The sequence below is a fragment of the Microcaecilia unicolor genome, chromosome 9 (genome assembly GCF_901765095.1).
Source record: "Microcaecilia unicolor chromosome 9, aMicUni1.1, whole genome shotgun sequence".
NCBI classification, from domain to species: Eukaryota; Metazoa; Chordata; class Amphibia; order Gymnophiona; family Siphonopidae; genus Microcaecilia; species Microcaecilia unicolor.
Genome location: NC_044039.1, coordinates 80,575,540 through 80,597,828, shown reverse-complemented (window position 1 = coordinate 80,597,828; position 22,289 = coordinate 80,575,540). Strand labels below are relative to the sequence as shown.

Here is a 22,289-nt window from a genome sequence, read left to right as displayed (position 1 = left end):
CAGCTTCTCTCTCTTTCTCCTGCCATTTTCCATGTCCCCTCCTTCTCTCCCCATCTTTCTACTCATCTCTCTCTCTGTACCCCTCTTCCATCTAGCATCTTCCCTCTTTCCTGCCCCTCCTAGCATTTTTCCTCTTCACCCTCCTTTCATCCAGCATTTCTCCTCTTTGTCTCTCCATCTGACCAGTCAGGGTATCCCCCTTGTCCCCTTCCTTCTCCCAGCAGCCTGTCTCTCCCCTGCTCTTTTCCATGTTCACCTCTTTCTCTCCCCATCTCTCTCTGGCTCTCCCCTGCTCTTTTCCATGTCCCCTTTTTCTCTGGCTCTCCCCTGCTCTTTTCCATGTCCCTTCTCTCCCCATCTCCCACATGGCGCTCCCCTCTTTTCTCTCCCCTGCTCTTTTCCATGTTCTCTCCCCATTTCTCTCTCTCTGGCTCTCCCTGCTCTTTTCCATGTCCCCTCTCTCCCAATCTCTCGCTCTCTCTCTCTGTCCTCTCCAGCGTCCTCTTCTTTTTTTCTCTCCCCTCTGCTCTCTCAGACACCCTTCCCCTACAGCCACGTTCCTCTCTCTCTGGCCCTCTGAAGCAGGAGGCAGCGTCAACACAGAGAAAAAACAAACGCGGGGCCGCCCGCAGCAGCCTTCAGTCATGCGCTTTCGGCTCTCCCATCCTCTGCCCCCGCTGACATCAATTTCCCGTTCCGGGAGCAGAGGACAGGCAGAGCCGACAGCGCGTGATTGAAGGCTGCTGTGGGCGGCCCCGCGCTTGTTTTTCTTCTTATGCCGGCTGAACTGAAGTGGTGGTTCGGCGAAGCGCCTGTTTTTGTTCCTGCTGCTGCTCAGGAGAGAAGCGGCGGCGGCAGCAGCTGCAGCAGTGGAGTTCAGCGGGAGACCGGGAGATGACCCGCCAAAGCGGGATGCGGCGGGAGACTTGGCACGAAGGTGGAGAAGATGTCGGATCATGGATGGGCGGGCCTGGAGGGAAAGTGGGTTGGCCTGGGCCCACCCAGGCCCACCCTTGGCTACGCCCCTGCTGTCATCTGTCACATGCTTAATCTTTCACTCTCCACTGCAACTGTTCCTACGACCTTCAAACATGCTATAGTCATTCCACTCCTTAAAAAACCCTCACTTGACCCTACCTGTCCCGCCAACTATCACCCCATCTCCCTTTCCTCTCCAAATTACTTGAACACGTCATTCACCGCCGTTGCCTTGACTTTCTCTCTTCTCAACCTATTCTTCACCCACTTCAATCCAGATTTCGCCCTCTTCACTCTACTGAAACTGCACTTACTAAAGTCTCTACTGATCTGCTTCTGGCTAAATCCAAAGGTCTCTATTCCATCCTCATCCTTCTTGACCTATCTGTTGCTTTTGAAACTGTTGACCACACCCTACTCCTCGATACGCTGTCCTCGCTTGGATTCCAAGGCCCTGTTCTTTCCTGGTTTTCTTCCTACCTCTCACTCTGTACTTTCAGTGTTCACTCTGGTGGATCCTCTTCAACTTCCCTCCCACTTTCAGTAGGTGTGCCTCAGGGTTCTGTCCTTGGACCACTCCTTTTCTCCGTCTATACCTCCTCCCTTGGTGCCCTGATCTCATCCCATGGTTTTCATTACCATCTTTATGCTGATGACTCTCAGATTTACATCTCCACCCCTGAAATCTCAACCTTAATCCAGGACAAAATGTCTGCCTGCTTGTCTGACATTGCAGCCTGGATGTCTCAACGCCATCTCAAATTAAATATGGCTAAAACTGAACTTCTCTTTTTTCCCCCTAAACCCTCCTACCCTCTTTCCCCATTCTCTATCTCTGTTAATGGCTCTCATATCCTCCCTGTCTCCTCGGCTCGTAACCTTGGTGTCATCTTCGACTCCTCTCTCTCCTTCTCTGCTCATATTCAACAAATCGCCAAAACCTGTCGCTTTTTTATCTTCAACATTAGCAAAATTCGCCCCTTCCTTTCTGAACACGCCACCAAAACCCTTATTCACACCCTTGTTACTTCTCGCCTAGACTATTGCAATTTACTTCTCACTGGTCTTCCACTCAATCATCTTTCTCCTCTCCAATCTGTCCAGAATTCTGCAGCTCAACTTATTTTACGCCAGAATTGTTATGCCCACTCCTTACTTCATTCGCTCCCTGTCCGCTTCCATATACAGTTCAAACTCCTCTTGCTGACCTTTAAATGCATCCACTCTATGACCCCTCACTACCTCTCCTCTCTCATCTCTCCCTACATTCCTCCCCGTGAACTCCGCTCTCTGAACAAATCTCTCTTGTTGTCCCCCTTCTCCTCCACCGCTAACTCCAGACTTCGTTCTTTTTGTCTTGCGGCACCTTATGCCTAGAACTATCTTCCCTACTACTACTAAACATTTCTAGAGCGCTACTAGGGTTACGCAGCGCTGTACAAAATAAACAAAGAAGGACGGTCCCTGCTCAAATGAGCTTACAATCTAAAGAACGAAATGTCAAGTTGGGCAGTCTAGATTTCCTGGGTAGAGGTGTAGAGGTTAGGTGCCGAAGGCGACAATGAAGAGGTGGGCTTTAAGCAGAGATTTGAAGATGGGGAGGGAGGGGGGCCCTGACGTATGGGCTTGGGGAGTTTGTTCCACACGTGGGGTGAGGCGAGGCAGAAAGGGCGGAGCCTGGAGTTGGCGGTGGTGGAGAAGGGTACTGAAAGGAGGGATTTGTCTTGAGAGCGGAGGTTACGGTAGGAACGTAAGGGGAGATGAGGGTGAGAGGTAAGGAGGGGCTGCAGATCGAGTACATTTGTAGGTTAGTAGCAGAAGCTTGAATTGAATGCGGTACCTGATCGGAAGCCAATGAAGTGACTTGAGGAGAGGGGTGATGTGAGTGTATCGGTTCAGGCGGAAGATAAGACGTGCAGCAGAGTTCTGAACGGACTGAAGGGGGGATAGGTGGCTAAGTGGGAGACCAGTGAGCAGTAGGTTGCAGTAGTCAAGGCGAGAGGTAACGAGAGAGTGGATGAGAGTTCGGGTGGATGAGAGTTCGGGTGGTGTGAACTATCTTCCCGAACCCATATGTCTAGCTCCTTCTTTACCTGTTTTTAAATATATGCTGAAAGCTCATCTTTTCACTACTGCCTTTGGCTCCTAACCACTACTCATTTGCTCTCCTCCTCCCTGTTCCTTTCTACCCTGTAATTCCCTTGCCTGTAATGTCTTGTCTGTCTGTTTTACCTAGATTGTAAGCTCTTTGAGCAGGGACTGTCTATGTCAAGTGTTCAGCTCTGTGTGCGTCTGGTAGCGCTATATAAATGCTATTAGTAGTAGTAGTAATGTGTTTGAGTTGATTGTGTCCTGGCTGAGAATTACCGTAAGCCCTGAGTATAAATACTAGAGCAGTGGTTCCCAAACTTATTCGGTTCATGGCACCCTTCATGTCCAAGCAATTTTTCATGGCACCCCCCCCCCCCCCCCCCCCGTCCACACTGATCTCCGCCCCTCCCTGGCCACACCGATCTCCCCCCCCCCACCCTGGCCACACAGATCTCCATCTTTTTCTCTGCACAAATATAACAGTGCTGGGGTGTCCCTATAACCAGCTCCTCCAAATGACACACCGATTACGATTTATAATAAATTACTACTTTACCTATGAAAAATTATTCCATTATTATACTTCCTCTGTGTATATCTGTATGCCGCACAAGGCAGCATGTTTGAAAATATAAGTGTGTTATGGTATAAGCCAATCATCAGAATTAAATGTGTAGCATGATGTTGTGTTGGATCAGATACATATATATACACCAATATATTTGTGCAGCTTTTAAATATATATATATTTGGCACTGCAGCAGAGAAAATAGTCTCATTCCAAAAGCCCTCTTCCCTCTCCCTTTGGGGAATATTTACAAGACAAAGGTACTGCTGCAGTGGCAGGGACCTCACCTTGCCTTTTCTCATTCCTTAAACAAAAGACTTAAGACTGCTTTAAAGTTTAAATTGACTCTATTCCTCTGATCAACACAACAAAGATTGGACCTAACCAGAGGATGCAAGGAGACAAGCAGGTGGGAAAGGTGTGAAATACCCCATTGAAAACAAAGACTTCAGAGGGGAAACCATAAACAGGACATTTGCTTGTCAAAGGTATACCTGCCCCTCCCATCAGCTTTCAGACATGTGCAGAAAGGAAGGACTTGTAATATGTATCTGCTCCAGAGACTGAGCAGGAAGCCCTGTAAGTCTGTGATGTCATAAGACATGAGACCAACTCAGGGGTCGTGTGCAGACATGAGACCAAGATACCACAATGCTTTGCAAATGCCCAAGGGTCGTGTGGAAACCAGGACAAAGATCCACATGGCATATCCTCCTGCAGCTTGCAAGGTATAAAAGCAAAAGCTGTTTCCCAAGATTCAGATTCTCTTCAACTGCAAGCAACTCAGATTCTCTTCAACTGCAAGCAACTCAGATTCTCTTCAGCTGCAAGCAACTCAGATCCACTCACTGCAGAAGCCCTGATGCCTTGCTCCTCAACATGTGCTCATCAATCAGCTGGACCACAGCATGCTTGTAACAAGGACTTGTAAGTTAACCTACCTGCTACTTTGTTCTATTTTATGCACAGATTATCTGTAAAGATCTCTTAAAACCTACCTCTCGTGTGCAATTGTATATTAAATCAATCTTTTGAAGCTAAAAATACGGTCTCCTTGTGTTCTGAGTATATGGTATCTTTTATATATACTTAATTTATTTAATTTATTGCAATTATCACCTTTGGTGATTGGTGGAGAAATTAATATCCTAAAACTTATAAATACAGCGCCTGCTCTTAAATTATAAACAGTGGCGAGTTGCTCTAGAGCTATTTTCCCCAAAATAAATAATTTCTTGTAACAAGTGAGATTAAATAAAAAAATGCTACCAACAATAAAGAATGACAACATGGATGTAGCAGCTCATAGGTTTGTTTGCTTGCTTTGCTTTGAAGGGGAAACAGAAACTGAACTATTGGCTTCAACTTCATTCCCATTCATTCATTGACTTCATTCCATCTCCTGTTTTTATTCAACCTTCTTGGCAACAAAAGCGATTCCGGGAAGGCTGTCTGTTCTGCGTCCCCAGTGGCCGTGATGACAAAAAATTTTTTAAAAAGCAAGTGTGGGGCCGCAGCAGCATGCGCTGTCAGCTCTCCTAGTCCTCTGCTGACGTCAACATCCAGGTCCAGGGGCAGAGGGCCGGCAGAATTGACAGCATATGCTTGAAGGCTGCTGCAGCCCTGCGCTTGCTTTTTAAAATGTTTTGCCGCCACTGCTGTCTGTTGTAGTGGTTCAGATGGGTGGCGGGAGGGAGGTTGGATTAGCTGTGGCACCCCAGAGAGTCCACTGCGGTGCACAGTTTGGGAACTGCTGTACTAGAGCATGGCTGGGGTAAAGCCTTGAGGAGATGTAATTACTGTACCGCTGTGATAAGCCTGTGTACGTGTGGAAGTTAAGGAACTGAACTGTAAAAGAGTACTGGCACCATTAGTACTGCTTTCTGAACTGTGGAAGACTGCTGGAGCGGTTGGTACTACTGACACTGAGCTGTATAAGTGTGCTGGAGGACGGGCTTGGGTGAGACCCGACCCGCAGAGTAGAAATGAGGGGACTTATACTTTGGGCATGGCAACCCTGCAGCTGCGGACTGTGTTTTGAGCTGCTGCCAGAAGCTGGCTTATGGCTACTTGCTGAACCACTGGGCTGGTGCCCCCTCTTTATGCCTCAGGATCTGTGAGGAAACAAGCCCAAGAGTACATGAAATAAACTTGAATATAAAACTAATATTATGTTCTTGAACTATAGAAGATTTGGATGTGTGCTTAAAAAGACATTGCTATGACTCGGCCCTGTGAGTTTACAAGACTGTGAACTTTGTTATTGCAAATAAATACTTTTATGTTGAAGTTATACCTCCTGTCCAGCTATATTATTTACCCAGCCACGCTCAAACCTGCTTGGGTGTCTTACAGGCATTAAAAATTACCTTTCATATCCTATGAAGTTTTTCCTCAAACAAAAGTTGGTAACCTGCTTTCCTGAAGACTTCATATCCTATAAATTACTACAGAACTTACTTGGTCATTAGTGAGTAGCATGAAATGCTTGTTGCAAATCTCCCTGAAGTCATCCTTTGTAGTGGCACCTATTTTTGCATAATCTGTACTTATGAATTCTTGTGCAAGGATGTGGAAGCGAGCAACCACTACTTCTCGTATGCGTGCCATGATGTCTCTCATTGACAGCTCTGGTGTTGATTTTAACTGAGTGACTTTATCCACTTTTTTTACCCAATCTGTAGCAGTCTAGACAAAACATACTTAATGAGTTATGGATTCATATTGTTAAACCTTTGACAAAAATAGGTTTTATTTCTATTTCTGAAACAACTAAAAAAATATAATATACCACCAAGAAAGAGAAGAAAAATTAATACAGTAGTATTTGTTCAATCCAGATCCTGAGCTCATATTATAGTATCATATTAGAACACACTGCTGCATAACTGGTGACATCAGGTTTTTTTTTTCTGCACTGGTTTTCATTTATTTATTGAGACCACAGGGTCATATTCAGATTGCTGAATTAGATATGTGTCAGGATGTCTGACATATTGCATGTTTTATTATTAGCATTTTTTTGTCTTTTCTATGCACAGATTATGACTATCAATCCTCTGAGTTTTGCCTCATGAGGGTGGGTTTGAAACATGAAGATTGTGACGTCATCTGATTCATACTTCAAGACTGAAAATGCTGCGAGTCAGACTGCTCTATTAGATAAACATATAGTAGTTCCTTTCTATGTGCTCTTTGCCTGCAAAAAAACATATTAGTAAAGACAGAAATGAAAGTTATGTTAATAGCACAAACACTACTAGATTCAATAGACTTGTTTCTATAGAGCTCTAGAGAGAACTGATGTATGTTCTATAGACTTCTTTTTATAGCCAGTGTCTAGCATCTTTGTCAGATGAAAAATGTTATATGAATCCAAATTGTTGTTTTTACACTGTCAAGGGGAACACCATAAATGTCTTCAGTATGTTCTTTAGCTAACAAATTTATACTTAGGCGAGGAAGTGACATCAGCACTAGAAGATGGATGCATGTCACGGAACCCAGGATGGTGAGCCCTGGGCTGCAGCCAGGCTGCAGCAGACAAATCTTCTGGGGAGGTGCAGAGCAGAGGCGAACCACGAAGATACCAGACATGGCAAACAGACAGAGCACACTCAAGACAAGGTGAAACCAGAGCCTGGCTAAAGCGAAAACCAGGAACGGAACTTAATAAAAGCAGGAACAAAGGAAGAACACTCATACGGGCTGCAAGGCAGAACTGGAACCCACCCATAACAAAGTCTAAGCATAAGGGCCACAAGGCCGAATTGGAACCCACTCATACCAGAGGGAAGGGAAAAGAAACAGAACAGAATCTCTTGAGCAAGTACTACTCAAGCTGTGCACACATACTGCACTAAAAAGACCCTACACACAGGCACAAAGAAAATGAAGGGGAAAGGACAACCCCACTTAGACTTACATGGTAGAAACCACAAGTAAAATATAAGAAAACCACACAGGGAGGCAGCACAGGGCTGTGCTTAGAACCACAGTTATACCGAATAGTCCTAACCAAGTCAAACAGAAATCACATCGGAGGTAGCTCAGGGCTGAGCTAGTAGTCCCAGCTAAACGAAGAGCTGTCCACTTGTGCCACACAGAGAAGCAGCTCAAGGCTGAGCTAGTAGTCACAGCTAACAGGAAGAACAACCCACTCAAACAGAAACTAGAGAGGACGCTCTGAAAGTAGACACAGCTAAACGGAAGAACAGCCTACTTTTGCCACACAGAGAGACCGCTCAAGGCTGAGCTAGTAGTCACAGCTAACAGGAAGAGCAACTCACTCAAACACAAAACAGAAACCTCACAGAGAGGACTCAAACAGAAATCACACAGGGAAAACTCAAGACAAGGCCACACAGCACTCAAGGAAAAAAGAAAGCCATTCATAGGAACACTCTAAGCTGTACCATACAGCACTCAGGGAAAAGGGATGCCACTCAAAGGAATACTCAAGGGTGTGCCACCAGGCACTCAAGGAAAAAGGGAAGCCACTCATGAAGGAACACTCTATGCTGTACCATACAGCACTCAAGGGTAAAGGGAATCCACTCATAAGAATACATAAGGCTGTGCCACACAGCACTCAAGGGTAAAGGGAAGCCACTCATAAGAATACACAAGGCTGGCCAACAGCACTGAAGGGTAAAGAGAAGCCAACTTATAAGAATACACAAGGCTGTGCCACACAGCACTCAGGATAAAGGGATGCCACTTATAGGAATACAGAAGGCTGTGCCACAGAGTCAAACAACAGACACTCGAGATAAAAGGAAAAGCAAGCAAACAGGGAAAGCTGCCATCACATACACAACTCAGATAAGGAGCAATGCTCACAGAATCAGGAGACAAACACAGCAGACAAAGAGTTAAGCAGGCTAAAGGGAAGGGCTGCTTCTAATATACAAGTCAGAAAGAAGGCAGGGCTTACACTGCAGTCAAAGGTTTAAAGCAACCAAAGGGAGAAACAAACAATGTTCTTACCAGAACTCAGCCAGCACCCACAGCCAGGTAGGGAAAGGAAAGGCAGACAGAGACCACACAGCTGCACGGAACCAAAGTAATCAAGGAAGACAGTTAGGCTGGGGAAGCAAAGTAATCAAGGAAAGCAGCTGAGCTGGCAACAACCGGCTCTCTAAAGAAAAGGTAACAAGGGAAACCACATAAGGAAACAGAGCAGGCTTATGCTGGAGAGCCTAGATAACAAGGAAGTAATCCATTCAGGTTCAAACCAGTACCACATACACACAGAAAATCAGAACAGGGCTTTGCTTGGGAGCAAAGTTAACAGGCAAGTAATCTCTGTTTAAACCAAAACCACACTGTCACGTCTGTGGCCGTGACCACCCTCAGACTTACCCTGTTTCTGGGAGTCAGTGGCTGTGCTGGCTTCTGCTTGTCTCTGTGTCTGTCTCTGTCTTAGTTTCTCTCTGGCTCTGTGTGCTGATTGCCTTACTGGACCTCACCTGTGTGGGCTATGCCTCTTCCAAGATGGCTGCCGCCTCCTCCTCTATGCCAGTATCCAAGATGGCTCCTGCTTGTCCTTCCTGTGGGCTCACTTCCTCTGTGTGTCAAGCCTCTGTTTGGAGGCAAGGAACTTCCTGCTTCTGTCCTGCTGGTGGTGACTCATCAGTGAGTTCCTTTATAAGGAAGGCCTGTGCTTGCAGCCAGTGCCTTCGCATGGTGTCATTGTCTGGTGTCATGCCCAGAGGCCGACAGGTTAGTTAGTGTGTTGCTGCGCTGCTTCTAAGCCTGTCTTCTGTGTGGGCTTCTTGCCCTTCTGTCTGGTACTTGTGGGCTTCTTGCCCTTCTGTGTGGGCTTGCCCTTCTGCTCAGTACCCTGAAACTGGGAGGGAGGGGGCCCCTGGCTCACACTCTCATTCTCACACACACACACACACACTCTCGCACACAGTCTCACTCTCTGTGTCACACACACTCACATTCACTCTCTCTCTGTCACACACACTCACTCTCTATCACACACTCACTCTCACACACACTCTGTGAAACACACACACTCCGAGGAAAACCTTGCTAGCGCCCGTTTCATTGTGTCAGAAACGGGCCTTTTTTCCTAGTATCCTTATAAAGGAGTAGGCTGATGATGTCACAAGTAGGAAATGAAGCAGAAGCAGGGAGACCAAAGCGAGGTGTCACAGTTGTGGCTGGGCCCTTATGTTCAGACTTACTGTTTCTCTGTATCTAACTCTGTGACCTCTCCAGTCTGCCTTTTTCCCTATTGTTGTTCTTCCAGTAAGCCAAGCCTCACTTCGGTCTCCCTGCTTCTGCTTCATTTCCTGTTGTTGTTCTTCCTGTTAGCCAAGCCTTGCTTTGGTGTCCGTGAAGCCAAGCCTCGCTTTGGTCTCCCTGCTTCATTCCTATTTGTGACAATCATCAGCCTACTCCTTATAAGGACCTAGGGAGCTTTCTTATGTTGCCTTTGCAAGAGGTCTCTTAATCTTGTGTTACCTGTTTAGAGCATTTCCCTGCTTGGCTTGGTTCCTGAGAGGCTTGCTCCTGAAGGTCTGTGCTGTGTTTAGTCTTGTTTCAATGCTTTCCTTTGTTTTTGTGAGTTTGCTTTTGAATCTTGTTTCCTGAAAGCCTGGCTGTAGAGCCACACCCTGCCCTTGGTGTCTGTATCTGCTTGATTCTACCCTTGGCTCCTGCTTTTAGTCTAGCCCTGCTTTTGACTCTTGCTATAGTTAAGCTCTGTGTTTAAAGCCAACCTCTGTGTTTAGCCAAGCTCTGTTTCTGTATTCCCTGTTCTGTTTCCTGTGTGTGTGGTTCTTTTCTGTTTATTCTGAGTCTGTAGAAGCCAACATCATACCTGATTACTTTACTGCTATCCAGCTGTGGGTGCTGGTAAGCACATTGCTTCTTTGTTTGTTTGTCTTCCCTTAGTCTGCTTAATCCTTTGCCTGCCATGTTTGCTTCCTGGCTCTTGAGCTCTGGTTTCTGCCAAGTTCTGTTCCTGTGTGTGTTTGAACCAGATTCTGCTCCTGCTCTATGTTTGAGCTAGTCCTGTCCCAGTTCCCTTCTAAGCCAAGTCCCTTTCAGTATCCTGTTACAGCCAAGCCAAGTCCATTCCAGAATCCAGTCCAGTCAAGCCAAACCAAGCCCGTTTCAGAATCCAGTTCCAGCCAAGCCTGTTTGAGAATCCTGAATCCTGTTCCAGCCAAGCCTGTTTGAGAATCTTGAATCCTGTTTGAGAATCCTGAATCCTGTTCCAGCCAAGCTTGTTTGAGAATCCTGATTCCTGTTTGAGAATCCTGAATCCTGTTCCTGCCTTGTGTATTGTCTTGTGTCTGTTATTCTGTTGCCTAGCTCCTGCCCTGTTTTGCCTGTCTAATTGTGCTTTGTCGTCTTTCGGTCTAATCCTGTTCAGATCCGGTTCTTGCTTTGTCCTTGTCCTGCCCTTTTCTGGGACCAGTTTTAATCTACTTCCTTGTGTTGCCTTGTCTTGCATTTCTGGGTCCCAGTCCCAGTTTTAATCCAGTTCTGAGTTTTGCCTTGTCCTGTCTGGGTTCCAGTTCTGGCCCCTTTGCCTTCTTTTCCTTGCCTTGTCTGGATCCGGTCCTTGTTTACTCCATTGTGTTTAGTTACCTCTATTCTGCCTTGTTGAGTCTGTTAGTTAATCCTAGTCAGTCAGTTCTGATTCCTGCCTGTGCCAGCCCAGGTGATTTGTCTGCCAAAGCTCCTCCTTGGTCCAAGGGCTCACTATTCCTGACAGTTGTGGCCCAAGGCTTGGCTTCAGGGACACCAAAGTGAGGCTTGGCTTAAAGGAAGAACAACAACAGGAAAAAAGGCAGACTGGAGAGGTCACAGAGCTAGATACACAGAAACAGTAGGTCTGGACATAAGGGAACAGCTACAACCATGACACCGCACGAGTACTTTGCTCCATCAGAGCTGACTATAAATTGTATATAATCCTGATCCCCCATAAGTTTTATCTCTCCTTCACAGCACTTCAGTTTGTGTGCCACAATGGCAGCTCGAAAGCGACTAGAGAACATTAAGTTTGCGGCAGATTTCTGGGACTGCATGTCCAGGTCTGTGCAGAAGCCAGCGAAGGTTTGCACAAAATGGAACCCGGAGGATTCGGGTCTGATAAGGAGGACCATGTGGTGTTGTAGAATGCGATGGGGAAACTTACAAAAAATGATGTGGTCAGATGGTTTAAGGCTCTAAAACCTGAAATATCTGAGGTCAGGAAAACTATTTAAGCAGCAGTGTCGGACCTACGGAGGGAGGTACGCAAGGTCAGGAATTGAGTGGAACAGGTGAAGGAGAAACTCGAAGGTGTGGATGGAGAGTTTCAAATGCTGCGAGGTGAGCTCCAAAAAGATAAACAGGAACAGGTGACTTTGAAAGTAGAGCTAGAGAATTGGTCCCGGTCCTATAATTTGTGGTTTAAAGGAATCCTGGAGTTGGACCAATATAAAAATTGTGCCCACATGGTCCATGAGGTACATACTTTTATCTTGTCCCCAGTTAATAGAGGACAGGAGCTGAGACTATGTCCACCATTAAGTTGGATAGGGTCTATAGAAGCTTGGGACCCCAATGCAAAGCAGTTCTACAAACTGCAGAGTAGTAAATCACCAGGACCGGATGGTATTCATCCCAGAGTATTACTAGAACTGAAAAATGAACTTGTAGAGGCTACTGTTAGTAATATGCAATCTATCCCTAAAATCAGGTGTGGTACCGAAGACTGGAGGGTAGCCAATGTTATGCCGATTTTAAAAAAGGTTCCATAGGAGATCCGGGAAATTATAGACTGGTGAGTCTGACCGTCGGTACCGGGCAAAATGGTAGAGGCTATTATTAAGAATAAAATTACAGAGCACATGCAAAACATGGGCTGATGAGACCTAGTCAACACGGATTTAGTGAAGGGAAGTCTTGCCTCACCAATCTACTGCATTTTTTGGGGGGTGAACAAAAGTGGATAATGGGGAGCCGGTGGATATTGTGTATCTGGATTTTCAAAAGGCGTTTGACAAAGTGCCTCATGAAAGACTTCAGAGGAAACTGGAGAGTCATGGGATCGGAGGTAGGGTATTACTATGATTAGGAACGGTTGAAAGACAGGAAGCTGAGAGGTAGGATTGAATGGTCAGTATTCTCAATAGAGAAGGTAGTTAGTGGGGTCCCGCAGGGGTCTGTGCTGGGACCACTGCTTTTAACATATTATAAATGACTTAGAGATGGGAGTAACTAGTGAGGTAATTAAATTCGCAGAGGACACTAAATTATTCAGGGTCGTCAAGTTGCAGGAGGAGTCACAGACCTAGAAAGGGATCTGGGAGTCATCGTTGATAAGACGTTAAAAACTTCTGCTCAGTGTGCTGCGGCGGCTAAGAAAGCGCACAGAATGTTGGGTATTATTAGGAAAGGGATGGAAAACAAACACAAGGATGTTATAATGCCGTTGTATCGCTCCATGGTGTGACCGCACCTCAAATACTGTGTCCAATTCTGGTCGCCGCATCTCAAAAGAGATATAAAGGAACTGGAGAAAGTGCAGAGAAGGGCAACAAAAATATAAAAGGGATGGAACGACTTCCTTATGAGGAAAGACTGAGAAGGTTAGGGGTCTTCAGCTTGGAGAAAAGGTGGCTGAGGGTGATATGATAGAAGTCTGCAAGATAAAGAGCAGAGTAGAGCGGACAGATGTGAGGCTTTGTTTACACTTTCAAACAACAATAGAACCAGGAGACATAAGATGAAGCTAGAATATGGCAGATTTAAAACAAACAGGAGAAAGTTTTTCTTACTCAGCGTGTAGTTGGACTCTGGAACTCGTTGCCGGAAAATGTAGTGACAGGCAGCTGGCCTTACGGAGTTTAAAGGGGGTTTGGACAGATTCCGAGGGAAAAGTCCATTGAACATTATTAAAAATTATTATTTAATAGGTTTTGCCGGGTTCTTGAAGCCTGGATTGGCCGCTGTCGGAGACAGGATGCTGGGCTTGATGGACCCTTGGTCTTTTCCATGTATGGCGGTGCTTATGTTCTTATTCTCTTATTCTCTAGGGATATAATTGCCTGTTTTCATGATTTTTCGGTGAAAGAGACCCTTGAGGAGATAAAGTGGGACAACTGTAAAATCACTGTGTTTCGGGATTTGGCCAAAGCCACTCTCCAGCGACAAAGGGAACTCCAGGACGTTACCAAGGATTTGCAGCAGTCTAGATTTTGCTACTGTTGGCTCTACCTGTTTGGGCTTTTGCTGACTGTGGCTGGTCAATCGCGAAGGGTGCAGATTATTGTAGAAGCTTGGAAAGCTCTCTCAGATTTGGGATGTAAAGACCTTCCAGCTTGTGTGTCACCAGGGACATCAGTTTCAGAGAAACAAAGGCAGAAATCCACTTGGCAGAAAGTCTGCACTAGTAGGAGGCAATTAGTGCAGACGGCATCCACTATGTCGGTTGCAACCACCTGAGGTTTTGACTGTTGTTGGGCTTGCAATTTCTATAATTGTCATAGAATCATTTGAGGGGGTTCTGGGAGGTGGTCTTTGATGGACACACAAAATGTATGAATGTATGGTAGTATAGCTGGGGGTATGGATGTGCATCTGAATGAAAATTGGATAATGAATGGTGGAGAGGATGATATGTGGATTTTGGTAGGGGTGGAAGGGGGTTAGAGTAATTTTATTCTGGGTGTCTGCTCTGGTGGTGACACTCTTCCTCGGGTATCTAACCCCCGGGTGATGGTCAGCCAGCAAGAGGGATGAGGGGGGTAGGGCGGGTGGGGAGCTTGGGGAGAGGGTTGGGTTAGATGGGGATTAGGTTGAGATCATGGAATGTTAATGGGTTAAATTCTTCAGGAAAGCGCACCATTGTTCATCGGGAGTTTTAACGCCTTAAGTGGAATATTCTCTTGCTTCAGAATACACATATTCGCAAATAGGATGTTTCCTTACTTCACTATAGAGCCTATAGTGATTGTTATATACATTCTGATCCCCAAGGGGGATAGGTGGGGGGGATAATGAAGATACATACCTGTAGCAGGTATTCTCCGAGGACAGCAGGCTGATTGTTCTCATGACTGGGTGACATCCACGGCAGCCCTCCCGAACAGAAATCTTCCTAGCAACAAAGCTTGCTAGAGCCTTCGAGCGTGCACTGGCGCACGCACCGCGTGAATGCGCAGCCATCTTCCCACCCATCCCGCGCGAATCCTGACAGTTCGATAACAAAGCAAACAAGGACAAAGACAACTCCAAAGGGGAGGCGGGCGGGCATGTGAGAACGATCAGCCTGCTGTCCTCGGAGAATACCTGCTACAGGTATGTATCTTCATTTTCTCCAAGGACAAGCAGGCGTGCTTGTTCTCACGACTGGGGTATCCCTAGCCCCCAGGCTCACTCAAACAACAAAGAAAGGTCAATTGGCCTTGCAACGGCGAGGACATAACAAGGATTGACCTACGAAGAAACATCTAACTGACAGTGCAGCCTGGAACAGAACAAAAATGGGTCTAGGGGGTGGAGTTGGATTCCAAACCCCAAACAGATTCTGCAGCACCGACTGCCCAAAACGACTATCCTGTCGAGTATCCTACTGAAGGCAGTAATGAGATGTGAATGTGTGGATTGATGACCACGTCGCAGTCTTACAAATCTCTTCTATAGTGGCTGACTTCAAGTGGGCCACTGACGCTGCCATGGCTCAAACACTATGAGCCGTGACATGACCCTCAAGAGTCAGCCCAGCCTGGGCATAAGTGAAGGAAATGCAATCTGCTAGCCAATTGGAGATGGTGCGTTTCCCGACAGCAACTCCCCTTCTGTTGGGATCAAAAGAAACAAACATTTGAGCGGACTGTCTGAAGGGGCTTGTCCGCTCCAAATAGAAGGCCAAAGTGTGCAACTGATGTTCAGCAGGGCGGGTATGAGGACGGGGAAAAAATGTTGGCAAGACAATTGACTGGTTCAGATGGAACTCTGACACCACCTTCAGTAAGAACTTAGGGTGAGTGCGGAGGACTACTCTATGATGAAATTTAGTATAAGGAACGTGGGCTACCAAGGCTTGAAGCTCACTGACTCTACGAGCTGAAGTAACAGCCACCAGGTAAATGACCTTCCAGGTCAAATACTTCAGATGGTAGGAATTCAGTGGCTCAAAAGGAGGTTTCATCAGCTGGGTGAGAACGACATTGAGATCCCATGACACTGATGGAGGTTTGACAGGGGGCTTTGACAGAAGCAAACCTCTCATGAAGCGAACAACTAAAGACTGTCCAGAGATGGGCTTACCTTCTACATATAATGATAAGCACTAATCGCACTAAGGTGAACCCTTTCGGAGTTGGTCTTTAGACCAGACTCTGACAAGTGTAGAAGGTACTCAAGCAGGGTCTATGTAGGACAAGAGCGAGGATCTAGGGCCTTGCTGTCACACCAGACGGGAAACCTCCTCCACTTAAAAGAGTAACACCTCTTCGTGGAATCTTTCCTGGATGCAAGCAAAACTCGGGAGACACCCTCAGAAAGGCCCAAGGAGGCGGTCTAAGCTATGAACATCCAGGGCCGTGAGAGCCAGAGACTGGAGGTTGGGATGCAGAAGCACCCCCTCGTTTTGAGTGATGAGGGTTGGAAAACACTCCAATCTTCACGGTACTTCGGAGGACAACTCCAGAAGAAGAGGGAACTAAATCTGACATGGCCAAAAAGGCGCAATCAGAATCATGGTTTCGCGATCTTGCTTGAGTTTCAGCAAAGTCTTCCCCATCAGAAGTATGGGAGGATACGCATACAGAAGGCCCTGCCCCCAATGAAGAAGAAAGGCATCTGATGCTAGTCTGTCGTGTGTCTGAAGTCTAGAACAGAACTGAGGGACCTTGTGATTGAGCTGAGTGGCAAAATGATCCACCAATGGGGTGCCCCACACTTGGAAGATCTTGCGAACCACGCCCGAGTTGAGTGACCACTCATGAGGTTGCATTATCCTGCTCAATCTGTCGGCCAGACCGTTGTTTACACCTGCCAGATACGTGGCTTGGAGAAGCATGCCGTGAGCGTGAGCCCAGAGACACATCTGGATGGCTTCCCGACATAGGGGCGAGACCCGGTACCCCCATGCTTGTTGATGTAGTACATGGCAACCTGATTGTCTGTCCGAATTTGAATGATTTGATAGGACAGCCTATCTCTGAAAACCTTTAGAGCGTTCCAGACCACTCGCAACTCCAGGAGATTGATTTGAAGACCTTTTTCCTGGAGGGACCACACTCCTTGAGTGTGAAGCCCATCGACATGGGCTCCCCACCCAAAAAGGGATGCATCCGTTGTCAGCACTTTTTGTGGTTGAGGAATTTGAAAGGGATGTCCCAAGACCAAATTGGATCGAATAGTCCACCATTGCAGGGAATTGTGAAAAGCGGTGGACAGCTGGATCTCATCCTCTAGATCCCCTGTGACTTGATACCACTGAGAAGCTAGGGTCTATTAAGCTGATCTCATGTGAGACGAGCCATGGGTCACATGAATTGTGGAGGCCATATGGCCTAGAAGTCTCAACATCTGCCGAGCTGTGATCTGCTGAGACGCTCTGGCCATGGAGACAAGAGACAGAAGGTTGTCTGCCCTCGCCTCGGGGAGACAGGCATGAGCCGTCCGTGAGTCCAGCAGAGCTCCTATGAATTCTAGTTTCTGAACTGGAAGGAGATGGGACTTTGGGTAATTTATGACAAACCCGAGTAGCTCCAGGAGTTGAATAGTCATCTGCATAGACTGTAGAGCTCCTGCCTCCAAGGTGTTCTTCACCTGCCAATCGTTAGATAAAGGAACACGTGCACTCCCAGTCTGCGTAGCGACGCTGCAAACCACCGCTAGCATTTTGTAAACACCCTGGGCGCAGAGGCGAGCCCAAAGGGCGCACACAATACTGGAAGTGTCGAGTTTTCTAGACGGATCGAAGATACTTCCTATGAGCTGGAAGTATCGGGATGTGTGTATAAGCATCCTTTAAGTCCAGAGAGTACAGCCAATTGATTTCTGAATCGTGGGAAGAAGGGTGCCCAGGGAAAACCATCCTGAAACTTTTCTCGGACTAGATATTTGTTCAGGGCCCTTTAAGTCTAAGATGGGACTCATCCCCCCCCCCCCCCCCCCCGTTTTCTTTTGAACAAGGAAGTACCTGAATAGAATCCCAGCCCTTCTTGCCCCGGTGGAATGAGGCTTGACGCGCATTGGCGCTGAAAAGTTCCTCTGCAAGTGACCTGCCTGTGCTGAAAGCTGAAGGGACTGAGCTCCCGGTGGGCAATGTGAAGGTCTGGAGATCAATGAGGGAGTACCTTAACCGGACTATTTTGAAGAACCCACTGGTCGAAGGTTATGAGAGGCCACCTTTGGTGAAAAAATTTTAACCTGCCCCTGACCGGTAGATCGTCCAGCACAGGTACTTTTATGGCGGCTATGCTCAGCTGGAGCCAGTCAAAAGCCTGTCCCTTGCTTTTGCTGGGGTGCTGCAGGGGCCTGTCTGGGCGCACGCTGTTGATGCGAATGAGCGCACTGGGGCTGAGCCTGAGAAGGCTGTCAGGAAGGTGGATTGTACCTACGCTTATTGTAAGCACAAGGGAGCAGTCCTCCTTCCCCAGAAAAACCTTCTACCTGTTGAGGTAGATGCTGAAGACGTCCGGTGGGAGAGTTTTGTCGAGGGCAGTTTCCCACTGGTGGAGCTCCTTTATCACCTGATCGACTTTCTCGCCAAAAATATTATCCCCCCAGCAAGGAACATCCGCAAGCCGCTGCTGGGTTCGATTGTCCAGGTCAGAGGCACGCAGCCATGAGAGTCTGCGCATCACTATACTTTAAGCAGCGGATCTGGATGCAACATCAAAAGTATCGTAACTTCATCGGGACAGGAATTTGCGACACGCCTTCAGCTGCCTGATCACCTCCTGAAAAGGCCTGGCGTGCTCCACAGGGAGCTTGTCCACCAAGTCCTCCAGTTGCTTCATAATCTTCCGCAGGTGAATGCTCATGTAGAGCTGGTAAGACTGAATTTTGGACATGAGCATAGAGGACTGATAGGCCTTCCTCTCAAAAGAGTCCAGGGTTCTAGATTCTCATCCCGGTGGTGCCGAGGCGAAACCTCTAGAAACTCCTGGCTCTCTTGAGAGCGGAATCCACAACCATAGAGTCGTGAGGTAACTGCATCCTCATCAACTCAGTTCTCTGTGAATCCGATATTGGGACTCAGCTTTTTGGGAAATTGGTGGGATTAGTTAGTGGTTTCATCCATTTCCTAAGCATACATAAGTAATGCCATACTGGGAAAAGACCAAAGGTCCATCGAGCCAGCATCCTGTCCCCGACAGCGGCCAATCCAGGTCAAGGGCACCTGGCAAGCTACCCAAACATACAAACATTTTATACATGTTATTCCCGAAATTGTGGATTTTTCCCAAGTCATTTAGTAGTGGTCTATGGACTTGTCCTTTAGGAAACCATTCAACCCCTTTTAAACTCTGCCAAGCTAACCTCCTTCACTACGTTCTCCGGCAACAAATTCCAGAGTTTAATTATGCATTGGGTGAAGAAACATTTTCTCCTATTTGTTTTAAATTTACTACACTGTAGTTTCATCGCATGCCCCCTAGTCCTAGTATTTTTGGAAAGTGTGACCAGACGCTTCACATCCACCTGTTACACTCCACTCATTATTTTATATACCTCTATCATGTCTCCCCTCAGCCGTCTCTTCTCCAAGCTGAAAAGCCATAGCCTCCTTAATCTTTCTTCATAGGGAAGTTGTCCCATCCCCGCTATCATTTTCGTCGCCCTTTGCTGCACCTTTTCCAATTCTACTATATCTTTCTTGAGATGCGGCGACCAGAATTGAACACAATACTCAAGTGCGGTCGCACCATGGAGCGATACAACGGCATTAAAACATCCTCACACCTGTTTTCTCCATACCTTTCCTAATAATACCCAACATTCTATTCGCTTTCCTAGCCGCAGCAGCACACTGAGCAGAAGATTTCAGTGTATTATCGACGACGACCCCCCAGATCCCTTTCTTCGTCCGTAACTCCTACGTGGAACCTTGCATGACGTAGCTAGAATTCGGGTTCTTTTTTTACAAAGCTGCTCCAGCAGCTTCCGGCATGGAAATGCCGACACAGCCCATTGAAAGTGAATATGCTGTGTCGGCATTACCATGCAGCAGCTGCTAGCACGACTTTCTAAAAGGGGGGATTAATTATGTGTGTAAATGACCCCTGCATGCCTAATTTTTAGTGCCCCTTATAGAATTTTTGGGAATATGTGTTTGTTTGTGAAAGCAAAAAATGTATAACTATATCTGTGGATTTGAAAGGATACTAACTTGGGCATATATTTTACTCTCATTACAAATATCTTTAATATTAAGGAGAAAACATCTGACTTCTTCGGTGCTTGCAACATATAAGATATACTAGGTTTTTCATTAGGGGATGAGGGCAGCCCTGGAAGTCTTAACCAAAAGTAATTTATATGAGTCTGTTAAGTGGGGAAAAATAAAACAAAAACAGCAAACAAAGCACCAAAGGAAAAATTTAAAAACTCCTTGTAGACAAGGAGCTCAAGTCCTACACCACAGGAAATCAACATAAATAAAAGCAAAGTAGCAAAATAGTATTTTTAGGTAAAACACCTCTATTAGGTGATCATAGGCATTGTTACAGAATGGCACAGAGTGGTAGGTACCATTCAAAAAATGTCTTGCTTCCCCCCCCCTCCCCCGCTTTGCCTCTCCAACCTGAACCAGAGAGTCCTAAGTTCGTCTAGCTGGGACTGTGGTACCAGCAGTGGGTCACATGGAGTTCCTTTTTCTTACAAGGGCCAGGCTGTGCAATTCAGTTCAACCGTAGCTGAAACAAAGGTTTTAAATTGCACAGGGATCCAAAGACACAGAGCCCATGGTTCAAACAGAGTGGAATTGAATCACGAAGCCCGGACCCTATAGAAAGAGGGGCAGCCATGCGACCTGGTACAGGCACTGGTCTGGTCACAGCAGGTCAGGTGCTGGGGAGAAAGGAGAATACAGCAGAAAGTAGATGGGAGGGGAACAGAGCAGAAGATGGATGGGACTCAAGGAAAGGAAGGGGAACATCAGAAACTGGATGGGACTTGAGGTGGGAAGAGAGGATGATGTGTGGGGAGAGGCTGCGACATAGTTTGAATGATCTGGAGAACTAGAAAAAGGATGAAATGCTAGTAAAGGCTATTGTGAGCCGGATCCATGTCCAGCATCAATGGTGAAACATCTCCAAGAGAAGGCATTATTTGGTTATTATCAGTGATTAATCTAATGTTCCGGTTAGGTTAGTACCCTTTTAATATTAATTCTATTTTCTTCTTCCTAGAATCCTTGTGCTAAGAGCTTCCAAGGTCAAGTTCAGGAGCAGCCCTGTGGTGTTCTACAACTGAGTTATATCTGCACAGAGTAGAGACCTTGGACTAAATTCCTGAACTGGAGAGATTTGCAGAGGAAGGTAATCTGCTGGAGCCTGGAAGAGGAGCTGATTCTTCACATCACCTGGACTCTGGGACTTTGAACCACATGGGTGAGGATATGGTTCAGGGTGTAGGTAGTTTGTTTTTGCCTGTGACTGATTGGTTGACTCAGCACTTGTGGTCAGTAGCCTAACTTTGCTGCTAAGTTGGTAATTTTTTCTCAGAATATATTATAGTTGTGTAATTACATATATAGTCATATATCCATTGCTAATCAGTATTTTTGTAGTGTGCATAGTACATGTTTTTGTAATTTGCTTTGCATATTGATAATTATTATTATTATTTTTATATCTATAATAAATATTTCCATTTGGCATTGTTCCTATTCATTGGTGGACAGCCTACCATGAACCTAAGGGCCAAATTAGGTACTGATAATATTCTTTGAGTAAGTGCTATATAAGTGATTTTCTCTTTCCTACAGTACCTTACACTCTCTTGCTGGTCTTGTGTCACCAGTGTGGTTCGTTAGCTGTTAAATGTATATATGGACATGTCAGGGAACTATAAAGATGGGGCTGAATGGAGTAGAGAATGTAGTCTTGGTGATTTAACCAGGAAAGGTTAAAGAATACGAATAAATAAAAACAGGTGTTATTTAGGAGAATATGTGCCTTTCTAGGATTTCTCCACCTACTATGGTATCTCTTTTATTTATACTTAATAGAGGGGGTATTACTATATCTCACAAAATATTACCCAGCTCTCAATATACTTCAACCGTACTTTTATATTCGTAAAAGGGTATTATTTGCATTTTTTTTAGGATCCATCAGATTTTCCTATCACCATCACACAGGCTAATAACGTGAGCCAGGCACTTTTGTGATGGGTAGGTATTCCTCACTTGATCCATTTTAATTAAATTTCAATTTAACAATTTTTAGCAAATTTTTCTCTTATACTTTATAAAATCAGGTTCAGATTTCAATTAAAAAAAAAAAAAGCACTTAGCTTCAAAACTGGAACATCGCTTTACATTTCTTCTTTCATTTCAAATGATTTTAACGACTGATCACTCATCTCGGAGATTTGCACCGACATGAATTCACGTTTCGCAACTAGTGCTGTATCAGGTATATCTCCTCAAACGAGTCTGGAAACAATTCTCTGC

General features: G+C 46.0%; 1 protein-coding gene across 1 annotated transcript in view; it reads right to left on the bottom strand.

Annotated features, from left to right (window-relative positions):
- EFCAB6 (EF-hand calcium binding domain 6) overlaps positions 1–22,289 on the bottom strand; it is a 1,149,121-nt gene that overhangs the window by 103,151 nt on the left and 1,023,681 nt on the right. Inside the window, exon 26 of the mRNA XM_030215418.1 lies at positions 6,098–6,325. Coding sequence (XP_030071278.1) covers positions 6,098–6,325 — 228 coding nt within the window. The remainder of the gene's footprint in view (positions 1–6,097; positions 6,326–22,289) is intronic.